Raw genomic sequence first — 19,597 nt, forward strand, 5'->3', positions numbered from 1 at the left:
TCGATATATATGCTGGATACACACTCGGGTTCAGTTTGCCTGTCTCGCGTTAATTAGCAGTTACTTCTTATCGCTGGGTTAAGTAATCTTATTTATTTCCTTATTTTATCCAAAATACCTTGTAGAAACCAGTTCAGAGCTTAGAGTAAGGTATAGAGTAGCGCCACTGCCGTCACTTTTGTATGCCAGAAGCCCTACTTTTAGATATCATGACAAGCTTTTTATTGCAGCTGTCTCAATGAACTGTCTTTGTTGAAAATAGCAGGGAAGTCCTGGCCTAAATACGTGTATTGGCCTGAAAGCGCTTAACCGGGACGAGTGCGAGGACATAAAATATGCCGGGATCTGAAACAAAGAATGTTAACTAAGTTGGTTCCTACCCGTACCATTTGCGTACAACAGGCTAAATCCAATCAAATGACAAAAAATTTGCTTCTGAAGTACAAGTTCTATTTCTGCATCCAAAGGATAAAGTGTTCGAGGGCGCCGAAAGAATTGGGCGGGCTAACGTCTCGGCGATCTGGACACGGAGAGAGTAGTTGAAAAGATTGGAAATTTAAAAAAAAAATGGATTGAGGTTGTCAAGAAGGGTTAAGGGAGTCGGATAGGAATGGGAACAGAGTGATAAATATTCCAGTGACCAAATCCAGGCAAGCTTCTTTCCAGGGCTCAACAGCCGGTGGGCAATCTCCAATATCCTTAGCCGAATGCGCGGCCTTCAGCCTCCGAGCGTATTCCCGCCGTCACACCGCGTCGTTCGCCGGGCGTCCTAGAGTTGGAGACAGGTTCACTAACATGGGCTGTGTTCGCGGATTCCAGTCCACTAAACAAGAGTCCGCCAGCCCAACCGTATGCAGAAGAACCAGAAAAATGAATTTTGGTGTCATGATGAGATTTTCCGCCCTCATACAAAGTAGTAGGGCTCATACAAAATGCCCAGCGTCACTGTGACAACACAAATGCGGATTTGTTCCTCTTATTTCGCTTCCTAACTAAAATGTACGATGGCTACGTTCCAAAATCCCCATTCTTGGTGTTCGTAGGAACATTAATCAAACTTGTTTGGAATCTGTATTTTGTTCGCAGTTCACTAGACCTGCACCTACAGAGGCACGCAAAGGTTACAACACTCTGAATAGTTCCGCTATTTTGTTGGGATCTGCACCTACAGAGGTACGCAAAGGGTACAACACTCTGAATAGTGCAGCTATTTCGCTGGGCTGCTAATATATGGGTACGATTTACTTCAGTACTGAGTGCATCAGCCCGTTATCATGTTTCAGGCTTGCTAGCCACGCCATGTGGCTACATTGCCGCTAACGATTTTCATTTTTTGAGGCCGAAGGCGACTTACCCGGAACCTATAGGCTTGGTTTGCCCCAGTCGCAAGGTCCCCACAAGGTCGCTTTGGTATTGCAAACAAACGCATATGCGGCTGGGTGATGAGTTCTTCGTACTGAGGGAAACTAACAGCAAATTAGCAAACTCCTTCTTGCTTTCTAGCTTTCTTTCTATTTTTCTTTGTTTCTTCCTTTGTTTTTCTTCTTTCTCTTTATATATTTCTTTCCTTCCATCTTTCTCTCTTTCATTTTTTCTCTCTCTTTTTTTACTCCTTTCTTTCTTTATTTTATTCAGCATATTTCTATACATAGATGCCTTGGGGAGATCAACAAAAGAAACTAACCTAGCCTGATGGGGCCCTGGATGTAGCGTACACAAAAACACGTGATACTAATTAATCAAAACATAGCAAAGTGTCACTCATATGACATCATAAAACCAAGTAATTGACATCACATAAATACAGGTGCTTGAAAAAAAAAAGATTCGCTATAGAGTGATATACTGTTTAGAATAGTATTGAGAATTGGGAATTTGTCTGCTTATTGAACCAAGTCCGGGCCCCTCTGGACCTGCCCTGTCCTCGGGCTGCAGCACTCTCACGAAGCCGTGAGGTGCACGACAGCATCTCCCTGGATATTCGTGGCCCCACCGTGTGGGCTGCAGCGTGTTGCTATTCCGACATTCTGACCGTTAAGTATTGCAGCTGAACAAAACCTAAGCAGCCGAATCCATATCGCCCGTCACAGCTGGCAGGTAGTGCAGCATGATGAACATCGCCAGATCAAGTTTATTCGCACCCCTCCCCCCTTCTGCTGCATACAGACGAGGACAGCCCGCGTAAGGAGACATTGCACGACAGCACTCAGCGCCTGTACTCTACAGGGTTGTTTTTGCTCCTGGGAGATTTCACACAACACTGAGGCCTGGAAATGACGCGTATTTCTAACACCAAACAAGGTCATTGGATACTTCAACAAGTTGCACTCAAACATATCGACCTCCCTATTGTTAACCCATTTTGCCCACTCCCAGATAGCCTCTAGAGTAACCCCCATTTTAAAAAAGTGTTACAGCCGATACTAACCCCGGTAGACGCTCCGCTCAAACATGTTCATCCTATTGATTTGGTGATCGTCTATACAGATGCATCACGAACTAAAGTCGGAGTGCCTGCTTACCCAATGAAAGCGACAGCGAGATAGTGACGCACACCCTCGGCCCTTACCTCCTCCTTATTCCTTATCCTCTTCCTACCGCGACTCTCTAGACCCTGCGCAATAGTCGCCAGCATTCAAGACTAGCACTCTTAACCCTTCAAGATATACCATATACACTGATTGAATGGAGATCATATGCACCATTCCTACGGGTCACATTCCTGAAGAGCTACAGGATGAACTACGCAAAGCTCCTACCAAACTACTAGCCCACACTGTCACACTGAGGTGGATACCTGGTTATGCTGGAATACTAGGCAACCAGGTAGTGCATCGCCTCGCCCGCGAACTTCAGCACCGAGCACCTGAAATATCCTGGCCTAATTCACGCACATGGTACGCTACTCTTCACTACAAAAAGAAATCAGTCTTCTTATGAAAACACTGGAGAAACTCTTCGTACACCTCCTCTTCCGGATAAATCCCTCGATACCACGGAAATGCGCATTTTTGACGCATACAGCTAAATAAATTCCTTCTCTTGCCCGATCGTTTCTTTACCGAATCTGACGTTCTCCAGCATGCCCGAAATGTCCAGAACCCTACGCTGACTTACAACACTGCACGTTTTCCTGCCCTGTTGCAATTCAGTCACCTAACAATCCACCAACTTTCTCCCCCAACGTGGCGGGCTTGGTTAACCTCTGACCAGCTGAAAAACCAGTTGGCCTTAGTGACCTTGGACCTGGACATTTTCGACGATTATTACTGTGTTTCATTAAACTTGCTTCCTCCCCGTCCTCCTAAGAATAACAAAAAGGTTCTGGCAAGCTGAGGATGGTTGCTGGCGATCCTGAATAATTGTTGACAACCATGCTACGCCTCTTTGAATGAACCGTTTTCGTTTTATTAGAACTAAGGCCGGAAGAGATTATACCGAACATGTGGCTTTACACGGCCTTTTTTCTCTTTGTGGAAATGAAAACAGCGATGCTTCCAATCTTTGTACGTATCAGAAACTTAGTATAAATGTAAAACGGAGATTGTTGGCATATACTCATGGGAATAACAGCGCCGAAACGAGAAAAAAATTAAGAAGACAGGACACTGTTATTCCCATCGGACATTTAGGCTGCTGCAATCTATATGTTCATAACATATCATAAAGCTTGGTACAATTAACTATAAATTAGGAAAGTATATATTAGGAATACGTTATAAAAATAAATGAAGATAAAGAACGGAATCTTCGGACTTGTAATTATTTGCGTTATCTCTGTTCTCTAGAAATAAATTTTTAAACTTCACGATATATTTTATCATCGGTTTCTTTTTGTTAAGATGGCCGCTAACTCTTCGTTTTCTTCTATTCAAGGCAGTCTTGATCAGTACAGGAATGCAACTCTGGTGCCTCCAGAAGCAAAATTTATACCACGCATCAGAAGCTTAGAACATTGCCATCAGCTAGTGCAAAACTATCGTATAATATCCAACACTTTCTTTATTCCAGAAACTGTCCCACAATCCTGAAGTTGGTTCCCAATTAACTGCAGACCTATCCTTCCACATTGGAATCTCACCAGCTTTGTCAGGATAGACGGAATGTGGGATGCATTCGAGAATTACGCAATGTTGAGTGCTGCCTAAAGAATATTGACTGCCGCTACCAGGAATTCGAAGGCTGCTGTCAATAAGGAATCTGAGAGTCCTATAGTCCGTGAATTGGTTTTAAACTTGAATAGAGTTAGTAAGTGTTACAGAAAGTTTTATGTAGATAACGAAATTGCAGTGCTAAGGTATTGCCTAAGCTAGGGTGAAAATTAAGTTGTCACCATGAAGGTTTTTGAATGCCCGATTAGACGTTAACACAGTAGGAATCGAAGGAAAGGATAAAGAGTTTCATGCAATCAAAACTCGAATTTTGGGTAAGCTGGTAAGCATTATGGGTGTTTAGTACTTGTTGGTACAAAATGAATTTATGTTGTATTCGACTACCTGCATCGTTGTAACGTGCAGAAAAGTCGCGAGTTTGAACGACCTTTTTATTCTAGCTTCGTCATCATTTCTCATAACTCTCGGGTGAGAACATTTTACAAACGTAAACTTTTTAAGCTTTCTGCAACCCCTTTTTCCTGATTTGTGAATCATAAGGCGGCGTTGCAACGCTCAAGATCCCACGCGATGACACATGGATATCTTGTCGAAGAGCGACCGTCAATACCATGGCGAATGACAGAGCCGTTGCATCATCTTCACCGAGCAAAGAGCCTGCAAAAGTCGGGGGAAGGTTTCGTAGAGCGCTGTTAAACCACGCTTCGGATTTGAAGAACACATGTTCTTTAGCGGCATCAGAACGGACCTGGAACGGAACGGAAAGGTGAGTCCTTTCTCAGTATGGCTCTGACTTGAACCTGGGAGTGGCCCTAAGGGTTTTAACTATGCCCCTTAATTATTTCTAGTGCAGATATTATTTGCGACCTAAAATCATTTTTAAGACTTATTAATTTAATTTTTAGTGCTTAAAATATGGGGCTTAGTATCTGCCACACGACTTAGAATGCGCTTAAAATACAAAATTAAAAATTAAGTGCGGCACAGCCACTCTTTTTCGGAAACAAAGCAATTTTGCTAACGTTTAGTATTACCAGATATTTGAATACTAAAACAGTGTCAATAAAGCATTTCCATACCATTCCTGCTCAGTGGGATTGCGCTACCATTATTTACGTCATTATGCTTGTCGGAACAATGGGCTTTTCTTTATTTTATTTATTTTAACTGGAAAATGCCCCAGCAATCAGTGACTCGATGGTTGACACAGCCTTGCTAAGCAAATTCCAGAACAACGGTAAAAGACAGGGAGAGTGCAGAGAAGGTCAGAAAACAAACTCGAGTTAATTGCATTCTACTCGAAATAAAGAGGTGGACATGGATGGGACATGTAATTCGAAGAAGGGACAACCGATGACAGCTAAGAGTAACAAGGTTTCTCCAACGAAAGGAAAATACAGAGTCCGCTCTGTTTCTATGGCGCTTAAGCAGTTTTCTAGCGCACCTCTCAATACTATTGCTCAGCGCCAAAACCCGCTCAGGATAGCGTCGCAGAGATAAGAAAATTTCGTTACTTTACTGGTTGTGGAGCGCTCAAATTTACGCCCTATCACTTGGCTACTGTTATAATTCGCGGACGCTTTCGGTAGCCAATAAATAAATCCACGCAAACCTTAGCGTCATGGAAACAATGTAGGTCGCCGTATTTCAAAATTCTACTTTGACACTCCCTTCCCTTGAGCAAAAAAATAAGCGCAATATTTTTATGGATAGTTAACGTTGCAGAAGTAACAAAATACTATAGCTTCCAGTAGGTTGCAGTGGTCTAGGGCGCGCCGCAATTTGTGGAACTTTAGTTTCATTGAGCAGCGCGGACTCTTCTATCCCATTTTATCCATTTTACCGGTGGGTGGGTGTTTGGGCTTAAACTGAACATTAAAAAGACAAAGATCACGGCGCCTTGCCCTATCAAGTTCTGTAGCATCAAGGGACAACAAGTGGAAGCTGTGACAGATGTTCTCTTCTTGGGCTCCAAGATTACCCCGAAAGGAGACTGCAGCCATGAAATTAGGAGACGCCTGCTTCTGGGAAAGAGAACCATGGCTAGCCTTGACCGCCTAGTAGAGAGTAGAGACATTACACTGCCAACTAAGATCCGTATAACGCGTGCTATGGTCTTTCCAGTTGTGATGTATGGGTGCGAGAGTTGGACTGTAAAGACGGCTGACCGCCGAAGAATTGACGCGTTTGAATTGTGGTGCTGGCGGAGACTCTTGAACGTTCCTTGGACTGCCAGATAATCAAATCAGTCGATATTGTCGACCATAAATCCTGACCGCTCATTGGAGGGTCAAATTCTAAAGTTAAAGCTCGGCTACTTTGGTCATCTGATGAGAAGAGAGGAGTCGCTGGAGAAATATTTGATGTTGGGAAAGGTTGAGGGTCACCGGAGAACGGGTAGGCAGCGAACGCGATGGTTAGATGGCATCCTCAATTCACTGCAGATGAAGTTATCTGATGTTAGAAAGATAGTGAGAGACCGGAAAGCGTGGCGTGATATCGTCCATAGGGTCACGAAAAGTCGGACACGACTGAACGACTGAACTGAACTCTTCTATCCGGTGAAGCACCGTCTATCTGGCGTAAGCGGCAGCAAAACGCCAAGGGCAGCCTGCAGCGCCAGCCTCTAATCCCTGGGCCCACTACTCCTCGTTCTTCCAGGCCTGCGCTCCAAGTTCGGGGAGGAAGGTGCCTTCTTTCTGATGGAAATGAAAGTTCTACGATCAATCAAAGCTAAGCAAATTAAAGCGTAGCACGGGGCGGCAGAACATCATGTGGGTGACCGAAATTATGATGTCAAGTGGATGCAGCTAGCACAATACCGGGCTATTGGAGAGTCATAGGAGATGCTTTTGCCCTGAAGTGGGCATCGCCTGACAGGTGATGATGTTTGTATGATGACATACTGTTGTCGCTGTTCTAAGAACATATATTTTATACCCCAGTCACACGGTCATTTTCAAAGGCGATTGAGTTGATAGCCTTCGAGATTTTCAATCGCGATCGAACTCGAAGGAGTTGTGCCGCTGCTACACGGCAAAACTCGAAGGCTATTGAAATAGTTCTGATGTATGGCGCCAAACTTTTATGGCGCCACTATCGTTGCTTTCGGTTTTGCTTAAGGAAATAAAATTTTTCTATAAATGCAAAATAAAATATAATTGTTACCTTTTTATAGTAACTGCAGGTGTTTAGTTGTTAGTCAAGGACAACTTTTTTTTTAACGCGTTGGCGTTCATACGATTGTGCTTTTTATTGTGTTTGTTTTTCTCGGCGGCGCATGCTACAGTAGTAGAGAAGAGTACATAAATAATACGCCTAAAAAAGAGCGATACTATTTTCAAATTATTACGGGTATTAATATTTTACCGCGTAAATTAAAGATATAAAATAATAACGCTTGTTCACGTTTTTGTATCGTAAACGCGCTGTGCACGTGTGTGCGTGACGCTCCTCGAGTCAACGCTAGCAACATTGCGCGACGTTCGAAGGCCTTCGAGATCTCGATAGAGTTCTGAGCTGTTCCGTTGACTCGATAGACTATCGACTCAATGACCATTGAAAACGCCCGTGTGGCAGCTTTCGAAGGCCTTCGAGTCGATAGGAAGTCGGTTCGAGGGCCTTCGAAATGCCCGTGTGACAGCGGTATTACTTCGCTTTCTGCTGTCTTCAAACGCGAATTCTGCAATATAAACTGTGTTATTTGCAGTCTGTTTTTAAACTAGGCTAAATTGCTGTAGCATGCTCGAACAAGCGTTGGTTGGCGCCAAGCTTGCCATAATACTCATGTGGTTCTTGGATAACTGTGGACTCGGCACTTTTTAACTCCAGTGCTAGAACCTCAATTAGTTGCGCTGCGACCATATGCTGTGGACGCTGAAGACGATTTTATTATAGACGAAAGACCAGCTGAGTCAAAGAGCGCACCGTCAAATAGCTCTTTGCGCTCAGCGACGTACTCTCAGCGCCCGCATTTTTGATTTTTAAACCCCGCAGTAGCCGACCAAACGGACGGGGCAGCATTTCTGCCCGTTTGATAAACGCTGACTGTGTGGTGGCGGCGAAGGACCAGGAAACGCACATCCAGTACATGAGGTGAATGCTCGGATTACTCGGGCGCTGATGCGAAGAAGGCTGAATCTGCCAAGTCGTTCTCGATAACTTTAAAATCTTGTCCGTTAGACAAATAATGATGTATATTTATGAAATAGCACACTTCCACGCTGAAACTACCAAGACCAACTTTCAGACAACAGCCGGATTTCGTGGAACTGCTGATTGTTATAATCTGACGTCTGTAGTCTGCGCTGGCTTCGAAAACGCGGGGAAGTTTCCAAAGCTGCTTTGGAGAGTACAGCTTTTTTCCGTTAGGTTACTGAGCTATTATTCCGCACCAACCTCTATATTGCTCACACACACCCTGGAGCCACTGGCTTAAGTCGAAGGCCTCCCCTCGAAGGTGCTCAAATTTCGTTGGGACGCTTATCGTACACCGAGCGTCCGCCCCCCAGCCCGATCTGTTTCTTCGCCGTCGAAGTAAACCATCCGCGTACGACGTGTCTCCGCCAGCATTGGGCATGCGCAGAACACAGGCAGCAGGAAAGGATCCAAGTCGAAACAGTCTCCGAGGCACTGCTTTCGAGGCTAGAGTCACGGTTGCTCTGACAATTGCAGTTGTGCGTCCTGAACTACAGCCATGAATTCTGTTGTCGCTTTAGCCTTCGTAAGCTGCTGCCTTTCTCTAGCTGCCTGTCAAATACGAATATGCCCGCATCAAGGTAAGTTCGTGTTCATCATTAATAAGCACTTCTCTCTGTTGCTGTATTATATATATGTTATTAGGCTGCTGAAATAAGGAACCTTCATTGAGTTCCATTTTCGGCAGTGGTAATTTTTTTGAACACCCTTTCTTTCCAGCCGTGACCTATACACTGTTGTTTGGGAGTAGATGTACATGCCGCAGTTAACAGGGCCATCGAAACGAGTAGAGCTTTTTGTCGAAACGGTGATAGTCAATTCCAGCTGTTGTTATCATAAAACTTATATTGGTTGCTACTCGAGGCAGAAGGGATATTATGTATGATCTGCATTTAATTATTACGGTAGAAAGTACTCTCACCCATAGCTGGAGGAACTGGGTTGTAATTTTTTGCAATAATCTCTGCCCAGTAGTCGACCCAGAAGGAGGTATCCGCTACGATGCCACTCAGTTCAGGCTACAGCAGAGATTGTTTCAATAACGGGCTGCAATGACGGTTGCCTAAATTTACAAAATACCGCTACATACCATAGACGGGTTTCTCTTGCACAGTGAAGAGCAGTGGCAATTAGATTTGCACAGTAGTAAATAACAGACACAGCGTCGTAACTGCGATAATATGTAACTACACTATTTATTTCTCTTCACCAATGGCGTGCAAATATGGCAATATACTAGAAACCTAAGCACAACATGCATTCCAATTTATAGCTCTCAGATTATTTTTAACTTCAATGTCTCAGTGAAGGAACAAGCAAGATCCGGACAAGTTTCTCCACTTTATTCGCTGGTGACTGAGGCTTGTCAGATGTCTTTTAACATTTGAAGAATGCCATGGTCACCTCCACCAGCATTTCCGCAAATAACAGGTATACATTATGCTAACAAAATTTATATACGACGGATGCTTGAAATCATCTACATCGCATTCTTCTGAATGCAATTACTGTTTTACCGGATGCATGACGAGCAAGGCGACACGACATCAGTACAGGATGGAGGAAGCTGGGAAAAACTCAGCAAAATAAATTCTTAGCCCACGTCGACAGCACGAGGGTGGGAGATGTGCGCGGCAGCGTAGGTTGCTGGCTGGGTGGCAACCCTGGAAAGCAAACTTTTCTGCAGAGTGGAGGCCAGTATAGAAATGTGGAAATAAACTATTTTATGTAAATTGAACAAATAATCCTGTCTAAAATTTTTCTCGCTCAATTCATATGTCGATTGCTCCAAGCAAATCATTATGCGTTTTTCCCAGAACACCTTTCAGAAGAACTTCGCAACTGCAATGGTCCGGAGCTCAGCAATAACAGCGTGTTGGACAAGGTAACATGGCCTCTGCACAACCATTCACTCCTCGCAAATAGCCAGTCTCACGTCACACGTTGTAATGAGATACGCTAACGCTGATATATTTTCTGCATGACAGCGGCTCAACATGAGGTTTATTTCTATAAACAGGAATAATTTTAAAGCTTTGTTTATAACAGTATTCTATTATTGCGGACAGTATAAAGGTATTTTTGATGGCATTATGAATGCCTGTAAGAAGTTTCGTCCGCCTTGATTTTCAGCGCCCTCTATTCCTCCAGTGCGCATCTATCCACAACTGCTGAACAGGTTCCTGCATAAGAACATCATGGATGATTCAAAAATTCCTCTCGCAATCCGAAAATTGCGAAGGAATTACAGTCGACGTTCGCTCCACATACAAGAAAATCTGAGCGATGTTGATCCACTATGAAGGGGAATTTTGAATGTAATAACTTTATCTACAAAAGCATTGTAAATGGAACGAGGGGAATTTTGAATGTAATAACTTTATCTACAAAAGCATTGTAAATGGAATGATCAGGCGCACAAATTGCACAGGGCTATTTGTTTAATAGAAATAACCAAACAGAGTTCCTTAAAGCACTCATGTGCATTGTAAAATGCGGAGTAAATTGACGAGGACAAGGCGTTTTGTTGTAGATAATTTATTTCCGCCACAACCTATCTTAGAATGAAGGCTGGTGATAGAAAAAAAAAATGACGTTATAATACATTGTCAACAGAATACATTGTCTCGATACGTTTTAGAATGAGAATAAAAATAGTCCATCTGAGACATCGAATAGCAACACGGGGCAATAGCGATTTGCAGAGAGTCGCTGGTTGAGGCTCGGTATTGTAACAAGCGCACAAGACCTAATTTCCTCCACTTGTTGGTATTTAGTGTTGACAAGTTTCCCATAATGGAAGGCTTGCCTAAAATCTCGCCTGATTTCAGCTCCCAAAACTTTTATTTCGGCTAGATTATGAGTACTAAGAGGAATTAACTGCGTTCATGAAAACACACAATATCTAAAGGAGCGAGCTTTCGCAGCTCAAGTACAAGAAACAAGTAAGAAAGCTTGCTATTCTGAAACCTTGGCTTCAGGCAGGCCAAAACGGGCTTTATTAGGTGGACCGTTAAAGGCTCATTAATACCTAGATGATACTACAGAATGATAATTGACACGCAACTTTAAATAAATCCCCGCAATTTCATATATTAAAACCATCCCGTATGTTTGGAACCCCACTGCAATAAATGGTCACCAGAGGTCAATAAACAGGGTAAAGAGCTGGTAACTGACCCTGCCTCTTGTATTGCGTTCAATGGAGGCCCTGTAAATGCCTTCCGAATAGTAGTAGTTAACAACATGTCCACTTACCAAAAATAAACCTCAGTAAATTGCCTCCATAAAAGCGTTTATGAAACTGAATATTTTTTGCACGTGTGTGCCAAGTTGTCTAACTGCAGTTAACAGACAATTACATATTTTTCTGTATAGCTATCGAAGATCAGCGAGAGGTACGAAGAGCTCTGCGCAGCAAAGCTGGTGCCGGGCTCAACGCTAGCGGAGCTTTGGGCACACCGGTGTGCGGACAAGCACTTCAACACTTTGGTAAGCGGAGTGCCACTTCTCTGGCTACGTGCCAGAATTGTGACAATTGTGACCCCAGTGATCCCAATGAACTTATCTGTCATTGCAGTATTTTAAACTGATCTCTTTTCATCCAGTTTTATAGATGCTGGGCAGACATGCTAGGTACAGACGACTTGCTGGTGAGTGTTTCGACCAACAACACAGTCATTGTCCATATCCTGTGCTCGGGAAGATTACTAAAGCGCGCAAAAACACTAATATCAGTGCTTTCGTGGCCGTAAATGATTACTGTACGTTACCAAGGGCTCTAACTGCGTTTTTTTATTCACTTTAGGACAGTCCCCTTATTTGGTTAATCTATTTATTGTAGTGCGCTTAGAATGACATTTGCAGCAGCAAAGTATTAGGATGAATAAATAATTGGTAATGCCGGCCTCGGCGGCTGCTTTTCGATGGAGGCGAAAGGCAAGGCGCCCGTGTGCTGTGCCATGTCAGGACACGTTAAGGAACCTCAGGTGGTCGATGTTTCCCGAGTCCTCCACTACGGCGTCTCTCATAGTCTGAGTCGCTTTGGGACGTTAAACCCCACAAACCAAACCAAATAACTGGTAATCAGTAAACAATGCCAAATATTCTTAATATATTTTAGGCTCTCCAAAAACAGGTGGATAAGAAATGTAGTTCACTCCTATGCATATATGTTTGGTATCTTTTTCCGCCAAATCGCCCTTTTTCAACAAAAAGGCCGAAACAGTCAGCATAGCTCACGAACTATTAGACTTATTCTAGTGGCTGGACATCAAATTTTTTATAGTTGAATTCGTTCGTCTCGTTCGAATTCGGTTTATAGCGCCGGGTTTTAGTGCCGCTCAGGCTTCATATTATCCCGCTTAGGTGTTAATGAGTGGCATGCATATTTTCAAACTGTGACTCTGGAACACGCTAGATGCACTTTTTCAAAATTTAATGCATGAAACTGTACACAAAGTACTTCTTCTTGAAGAATCGAATGCCATTTTTTTGTTAAGTATAGTTGCTAAACATACATCAAAATGTAATTTAGTGACTAGACCAAGGTGAAGTATAAAGCAATATCATCTTGCTTATTGCAAGTTAGTTCGAAAATAACCCTTTAAATAGCCTCGACAGTAATAAACATACGACATACTTATATAACTCACTCCAAGCACAATTAAGTCTCTCATTTTGGCCCACTTCCTTTCTTGTTATTTGATTTTTCTTCTCCTATTGGACGGGTATGCGTTGCAATACACACGCATGCACATATGTATATATATATATATAGCAAAGAGTTGGAACAAAGAGTTGGAAAGTAGGTTTTAGGCGCGCTTTATCACATGATGAAATTTATTTTGTTAACCTTTAAACAAGGGGTGATTATGTATGTATGTATGTATGTATGTATGTATGTATGTATGTATGTATGTATGTATGTATGTATGTATGTATGTATGTATGTATGTATGTATGTATGTATGTATGTATGTATGTATGTATGTATGTATGTATGTATGTATGTATGTATGTATGTATGTATGTGTGTGTGTGTGTGTGTGTGTGTGTGTGTATGTATGTATGTATGTATGTATGTATGTATGTATGTATGTATGTATGTATGTATGTATGTATGTATGTATGTATGTATGTATGTATGTATGTATGTATGTATGTATGTATGTATGTATGTATGCATGTATGTATGTATGTATGTGTTATATTCGCCAGCGCAATAACCGCACTGTCCGCAAATTACGTCATTTATTTATTTATTTATTTATTTATTTATTTATTTATTTATTTATTTATTTACCCTCAGGGCCCGGAGGCATTACAGAGGGGAGTGGGATACATAAAAGTATAAGGATGTACGTACAGCAAAGTTACAGAAGAAAATACATTACAAGTACATAAAAAACATGCGCAAAAAGAACAAGGAAAAAAAACTTCACAATGCAGTGGGGATAAGTAAAAACTGTCAGGAAGTAAAGGGCAAACAACATAGTAACAAGCAATATACATTCAAAGAAAAACAATGGCTTTCCGAAATGCGTCGTTATCTGTTATACGTGCGATATCATGGGGAAGGTGATTCCAACTGACACAAGTTCTAGGTATGAATGAGTCATGGAAACATTTTGTGTGACTAGATGAAACCCCAACTTTATGGCGGTGATCAATGCGCGCTGATATGTAAGATGGTCTTGTTAGTAATCTTTCTTTCAGGTAGCTGTTGTGGTAAATTTTATGAAAAAGGGATAATGATGCTACTGATCTGCGGTGAGATAGAAGTGGAAGGGACAAACTTGATTTCATGGCAGTTACACTATTTGTTCGGTGATAGTTTGACAGTATGAAGCGACAGGCGCGGTTCTGCACAGCTTCCAAATCGGAAACGAGTGAATCAATGCCAGGGCTCCAGACAGATGCAGAATATTCTAATTTGGAGCGTACCAGAGTTTTGTAAAGCAATAATTTTAAAGAACTGGATGAACGAGAGAAATTTCTCCGAAGGTACCCTAGCATGCGGTTTGCGTTATTTACAATATAGTCAACGTGGGGTTTCCAAGATAGGTTAGAAGAAACGTAAACACCTAGATACTTGTAAGAGTACACAGTCTCAAGATTAGTAACTAACCTGGCTTCATAAGGCTAATCACAGAATGAACTACTCAACTGTTTGCGAAAACAGTCTCTTCATAATAGTCATTCTTTCTTTCGCAGAATTCATCAGGATTGGACAGCAGGGACGTTGCAGTTTATAAAAAGGCACTCGTAAGTTAACTGACCTTCTTTCTACCTTTCGTGCTTCTGGTGCTGTGGTAAATGTAAGCATTGTTCTCATAGCAGCACATAACAACAAAGGATGCCCTTGCAGGTCGACCTTTATGATTTTTATTTTGTTTAAGATTGCATTCCAGTCTGTAGGTTGGGAGAGTGTAAAGGCTCCACTAAAAACAGATGCGGTTTTAGACTTGATTCTAAAACAACCACCAGTTAAGCTTCGCTCGTTAAGCCTTGTCATAGGTCTGCCCCTGTACCTCTGTAGCTCTGTACTTGACTGTCAGTTGCTCAAAAGCTGCTTGAATTGATTTGTGGCTGAAATCCGTGACTAATGTCCCAATTTTATCACGAGTGTTATAACGATGAAAGTATTTAACTGCGTTTCGCTTCGTTTCAGGGAGCATTAACATTTCTAATTCGCCCGTGCAAGCTTTGTTTGTAGCAGACATTAAGTTTGTTTATCGTGAAATCATTTTTGTGCATTGGTAATCATGAAACCGCGGTTACGTTGCCTCAGATCTCATGCTGGACTGCACTAGAAGGATTTATTCTACAGTTTTCCTGTCCAAAACCACATAATATTTCAAGGCAATTTCGTACCCTGTAAATCCAGGCATCTATTGCGGAGCAAGCTGTCTCCTTTGAAACAAAAATACTTTTATGTTATTGCACAGAAGAGTTATAATCGAAGCGCGCTCCGAAGTAAATTGGTCAAAGTCGGGTTATGAAGACAATTTTAATATTCAAGTTGTATCCGAATTACGTTAACATTTCTGATTCTCTCTTAACTGAACAGTCTGCACCATAACGGTCATAAACGGTTAGAGAGGTTGTAATATTAAAGCCGCGGAAATGCCAGTATGGAGGCGAGGAGACAACACAAGGTGATGTTGACAGTTGAAATTTATTGAAACACGCACCTTAAATGCATCATCTGGCCTAAATGGCCAACAGTCACTGTGTGATCGGGTGTAAACATGACCATACAAAGAAACTGCCAACATTACTGTTACAGTCAAGACGTAGATGACATTAAAGCAGTGACCAAAGAAACAGTCTACCTAGAGTTGGCGGAAACGTGAGAAACAAATACAAAAGAACGAATATTAATCAGCTCAAGGATGATGTGAAAACTGGGCACGAAAAACACATTGAAATGGAGCAAAAACAACTGTCATAAAAGACATTGAATGTCTCTTATTTGTCCAGTTCTTATGCCATCATTATGCTGATCGGTATTGGCAGTTTTTCATTTCTTTCTCATGTTTCCGCCGACTTTGATGTTGATTTCATTTTTTTCGGTGCTTTCATGCCACCTACGTCGTGACGTTTGCAGTTGCTTTGTGTGCTAATGTTTAGACCTTCCCATATATTCATTGTTGGCATTTAATCCGCGTCTGATTCGTTTAGAAAGAGCGTTTTTTATTTTTAATAAGACGCGCAGTTGCGACGCGCTTCTTTCTTTCTCTCTTCTTTTCCTTTCTCCTCTATTTTCTCTTCTGTCCACACGAGGCAGCAGAGGTGGCTCAGCTACGAAGCCAGTAGCAGGACCGTGCATTGTTTTTTCTTCTTCCTACAGTCGCAACAACAACAACAACAACAACAAATCTTCGTCGTTAGCACTGCCGTGTGTTGTCTCCTTGCCTCCACCCTGAAGTTTTCGCGGTTTTAATTTTACAATGTCCCACGAACTGGCCTACAGCATGCTCTTTTTATGACCGGTTGCATGTATTGATCGTTGAAGTGCAGCCATTACAGGCAGTCAATAGTGAAAAGGGCACGTAACCTTGCAGCGGTAACTTTTGAAAACTGATGCTAGTTACTAGAGTCTATCGGTTATTTGTGGCTAATTTTTCACTTGGTTAAAAGCTTTCCCGTGAAACCCCGCATCCTTACATTCTGGTCTATCTGTACCAATGACAGACTGAAAGTGCAACGACTCTATTGACGTGCTAGAGCCCCACCACACCTAGCGGATGCAAAATCTCTACTGAAAGGGTGTACATACAATAAACGTCATCAGCGTCCTCACGCTTTAGATTTTCGATCCGAGGTCTTCCTAGGTTGCGCATTTGTAAGAAAACTAGCTTGGCCGACCATTTAATCGCACTCTGCAAACAAGATATGAAACGCTGGCAACTCACACCATGTCAGGCGTCACCCCCTGATCAATCTTGTGAATGCCGAATGAAAAAGGTTAGCCGGGGTTTGACGCACCCTAAACCTGTCTAGACGAGCGAAAGCACATGTTTCGGCATGGTTCCACTTAAGGTTTTTTTTTTAAAAGAGTGGTAGAAACTTTTCGGTGTTTTAAACATATTTATCCCACGGCAAACAATTAGATGAACATATGCCGTCCCTTCGAATACATAGCGCAAACTAGCTTCCAAATTGACTAGCAGATAGATGGTAAATGGACAGTGAAGTTGTATGAGTCCACACCTAAGGCACGTAAAGAATGGTGGCGTCGCAATTTCGGTATGGAAGAGAGGAAATATGGCGCAAGAAGGAGGTTCCATTAGTGCTTTTGGTGTACGAGCTAATAGTACGACAAAAGCAGCTGTGGAGGGAGGGGGGTCTAGACTGTGACGATCTATGAGTGTTTTCCAATAATTAAGAGTTTAAATATGAGGGCCAATTGAAAAACAGTCTTAACGTATTTGGCACCTGCAGGAGGTTGAAATGTCTTCGAGTGCTTTAAAGCGGTTCAGAGGAGGGCTTACACTTTTCACGAACTCACAATTGTTTCTTCTGTTTCAGGAATGCGAATTTCATGTCCTGGGAATAGAAGTCTGATCAGAGAAAGGCTGGATGAAGTTGACAACGTGGACGTGACCTCTGATAATGGTTAGGCTACTGGGTGTTTTCAATAAATATGACGTTTTCGGATGTTTTAATGCTCGTTTCCAGAGTACTAGTAAACCGCATTCGGCCTATGCCAAATTTTCAGGTTTGCACCGGCTCATGTATTACTACAAAAATACACTCTGCTGACCAAAACTGTATGTGGTTGTGGAGAACTATTTGTGCGCAAGAGTTTTTCGATCACCCCCGGGTTCAGATTTGTTATTGTTTTGCTCTTCGTGCTTGGAAAGTAAATAGTCAGCTCCTAAAAAACAGTCCAGATCCTCAATGCGGCGGTAAATTGTAGATACGTTATCGTCGTCCGTTATCGAATGAAAGGAAAATTATCCTGTCGTGCATTTATTATCTTCCCACACGGAATGTGCAGGATATTTTATCAGTTAACTTCCTCTTTCATTACGTAAACATCTCTTAAAAGTTCCAAGCCTCTAAGCGCATGTTTGCCAGTGGGCACGTCCATGGAGTTTTTGTGATAAAGTTCCCTTTGCTGTTTCCTTGCCAGTTTCGTATATAAAAAAGTGGTGAAATGCATTGCTTTTCAAAATATTTTTGTGCTAAACTAAACTCCAGCTAACACAAAAGGCAAATAAAAAATGAAGGTTACGTTGGCGCTCATTTCCTCTTTTTCAACCTCGGAACACGAGTAGGTGCCACGCTCCGGCATTTTGCGCCTTGAAAGTGCGCAGAGTGTGCGTCCTCACACACAGTGGCAAAATGCATACGCGGCGGGTTTCGCTGCCGACTTCTCCCCAACTGGTCTGAACCAGCGTTCACCTATTTTTATCTCCAAGTTTGCTGCAGGCAACTTTTACATCGCCGCCATTCCCTTTGTTTTCCACATGTTTTACGTTTTTGTAGACTTGCGGCTGGTCAACTTTTTTGTCGGTCCTGGGAACACTCGTTCGGCGCGGGCTTTTTGGTGTTTTATGAGCCCCATTGGAAACAGAACATAAGACGGCGCCGGTGTCTAACCTTGTCACCACCTCAAACCTAGCACAGAAAAGATTCACCTGTCATGTGCCAATCTCACGATATGGCAATGTGCAGAGAGGGAGATCTTCCTCTCCTCTTAGGTTAGAAATGAATGCGAGGCGGAATGTGCCTGCTTCTAGAATAAGGTGAAAAGGGGTTTTGTGAAATTGATTACTATAAATAGCAAAGAATATCATAATAACATTTCAAAATAAGTAAGACTGATTCAGCACGTAGTACACTAAATTTCACATCAAAGGTAAGCAAATAATGTTTAGCCTTTAAAGAAAGCTTGGCAAAATAATACGAACAGATGAAGGTAAGACAGGAACAAAATAACAGCATTTGACAGATCAGGGACGACCTAATGCAAAACCATAATCGTTGCGTAATGCTAAATAAAGCCATCTCGTATTTCCTTTTTTTTTTGTTTTTTGCAGCAAGAAGTCCTACACGTCTGTTCAATGATTTCGCTTCATTGTAGCGGTAAGAGTACTTGTTGCAGGGGTGGTGGTAGCAACCATAGCACCACTAGAAATGTATTTGTAGAACTCTCGTAAACATAAAGGTGGTTACCACGTGAACCAATCGGAAGGTTTTCGATGAAAATGATGGATAAATAGAAGGTATTGTGATCTCGCATATGTGCGCAGTAGAAGGCAATGTTAGAAGGCTCTCACTTCGCAGATCCACATTTAGACATCCGTTCTCTATAAGTTGCTTTGTTCGAATAGTATTAGTGATGACAGAAATATAGAACTAATAGAGGTATAATTATAAGCATATGCATGTCACGGTAAAATTCTAAACTTTAGTACATCGTACATTGAAATAACACCAAAGCTGTCACTAAATCTCACGCTGCGCTGCTGTAACCATGCCGTGTGCCTTTGTATTTTTTTGAGCCAAAGAACAATTTATATGCTCTAGATTACGGTTGGTCACTCAGGTAATACCGTGCCGTTGCGCCAGTGAACTGCAGCCCACGCCGCTTGTTCCTGACAGTCACGCATGTGGCTCATACTTACTGCTTAGCTCTGCATGGGCTTAATTCATATTTAAGTGGATCGCTTTCTTGTAGATATACCAAAACTTTGCTTCAGGTGTAATTCACAATGCGATTAGTGGGCGTCATTCACTAACCAGGAAGAGCTGTGCCAGAGGCTGGATGAACC

At 42.2% G+C, this 19,597-nt stretch overlaps 1 protein-coding gene across 1 annotated transcript; it reads left to right on the forward strand.

Moving 5' to 3' along the window:
* Window positions 1-8,747: 8,747 nt before the first annotated feature.
* On the forward strand, window positions 8,748-18,044 carry LOC146176494 (uncharacterized). Its single transcript, XM_084580978.1, has 6 exons — window positions 8,748-8,890; window positions 10,127-10,194; window positions 11,688-11,801; window positions 11,918-11,962; window positions 14,526-14,576; window positions 17,346-18,044. Exons 1-6 carry the CDS (start codon window positions 8,809-8,811, stop codon window positions 17,379-17,381), a joined length of 396 nt encoding a protein of 131 aa, XP_084437104.1. The 5' UTR covers window positions 8,748-8,808; the 3' UTR covers window positions 17,382-18,044.
* The last annotated feature ends 1,553 nt before the right edge of the window (window positions 18,045-19,597 follow it).

The sequence above is a fragment of the Amblyomma maculatum genome, chromosome 10, assembly GCF_055883805.1.
Source record: "Amblyomma maculatum isolate TAMU_Amacu chromosome 10, ASM5588380v1, whole genome shotgun sequence".
Classification (NCBI taxonomy): Eukaryota; Metazoa; Arthropoda; class Arachnida; order Ixodida; family Ixodidae; genus Amblyomma; species Amblyomma maculatum.

Excerpts from the sequence above, each read along its gene's own strand:
- LOC146176494 (XM_084580978.1), top strand. The coding sequence starts at position 8,809 with ATGAATTCTGTTGTCGCTTTAGCCTTCGTAAGCTGCTGCCTTTCTCTA. Across the intron at positions 10,195-11,687 it reads ATAACAGCGTGTTGGACAAG|CTATCGAAGATCAGCGAGAG; the intron begins GTAACATGGCCT and ends TTTTCTGTATAG. Across the intron at positions 14,577-17,345 it reads CAGTTTATAAAAAGGCACTC|GAATGCGAATTTCATGTCCT; the intron begins GTAAGTTAACTG and ends CTTCTGTTTCAG.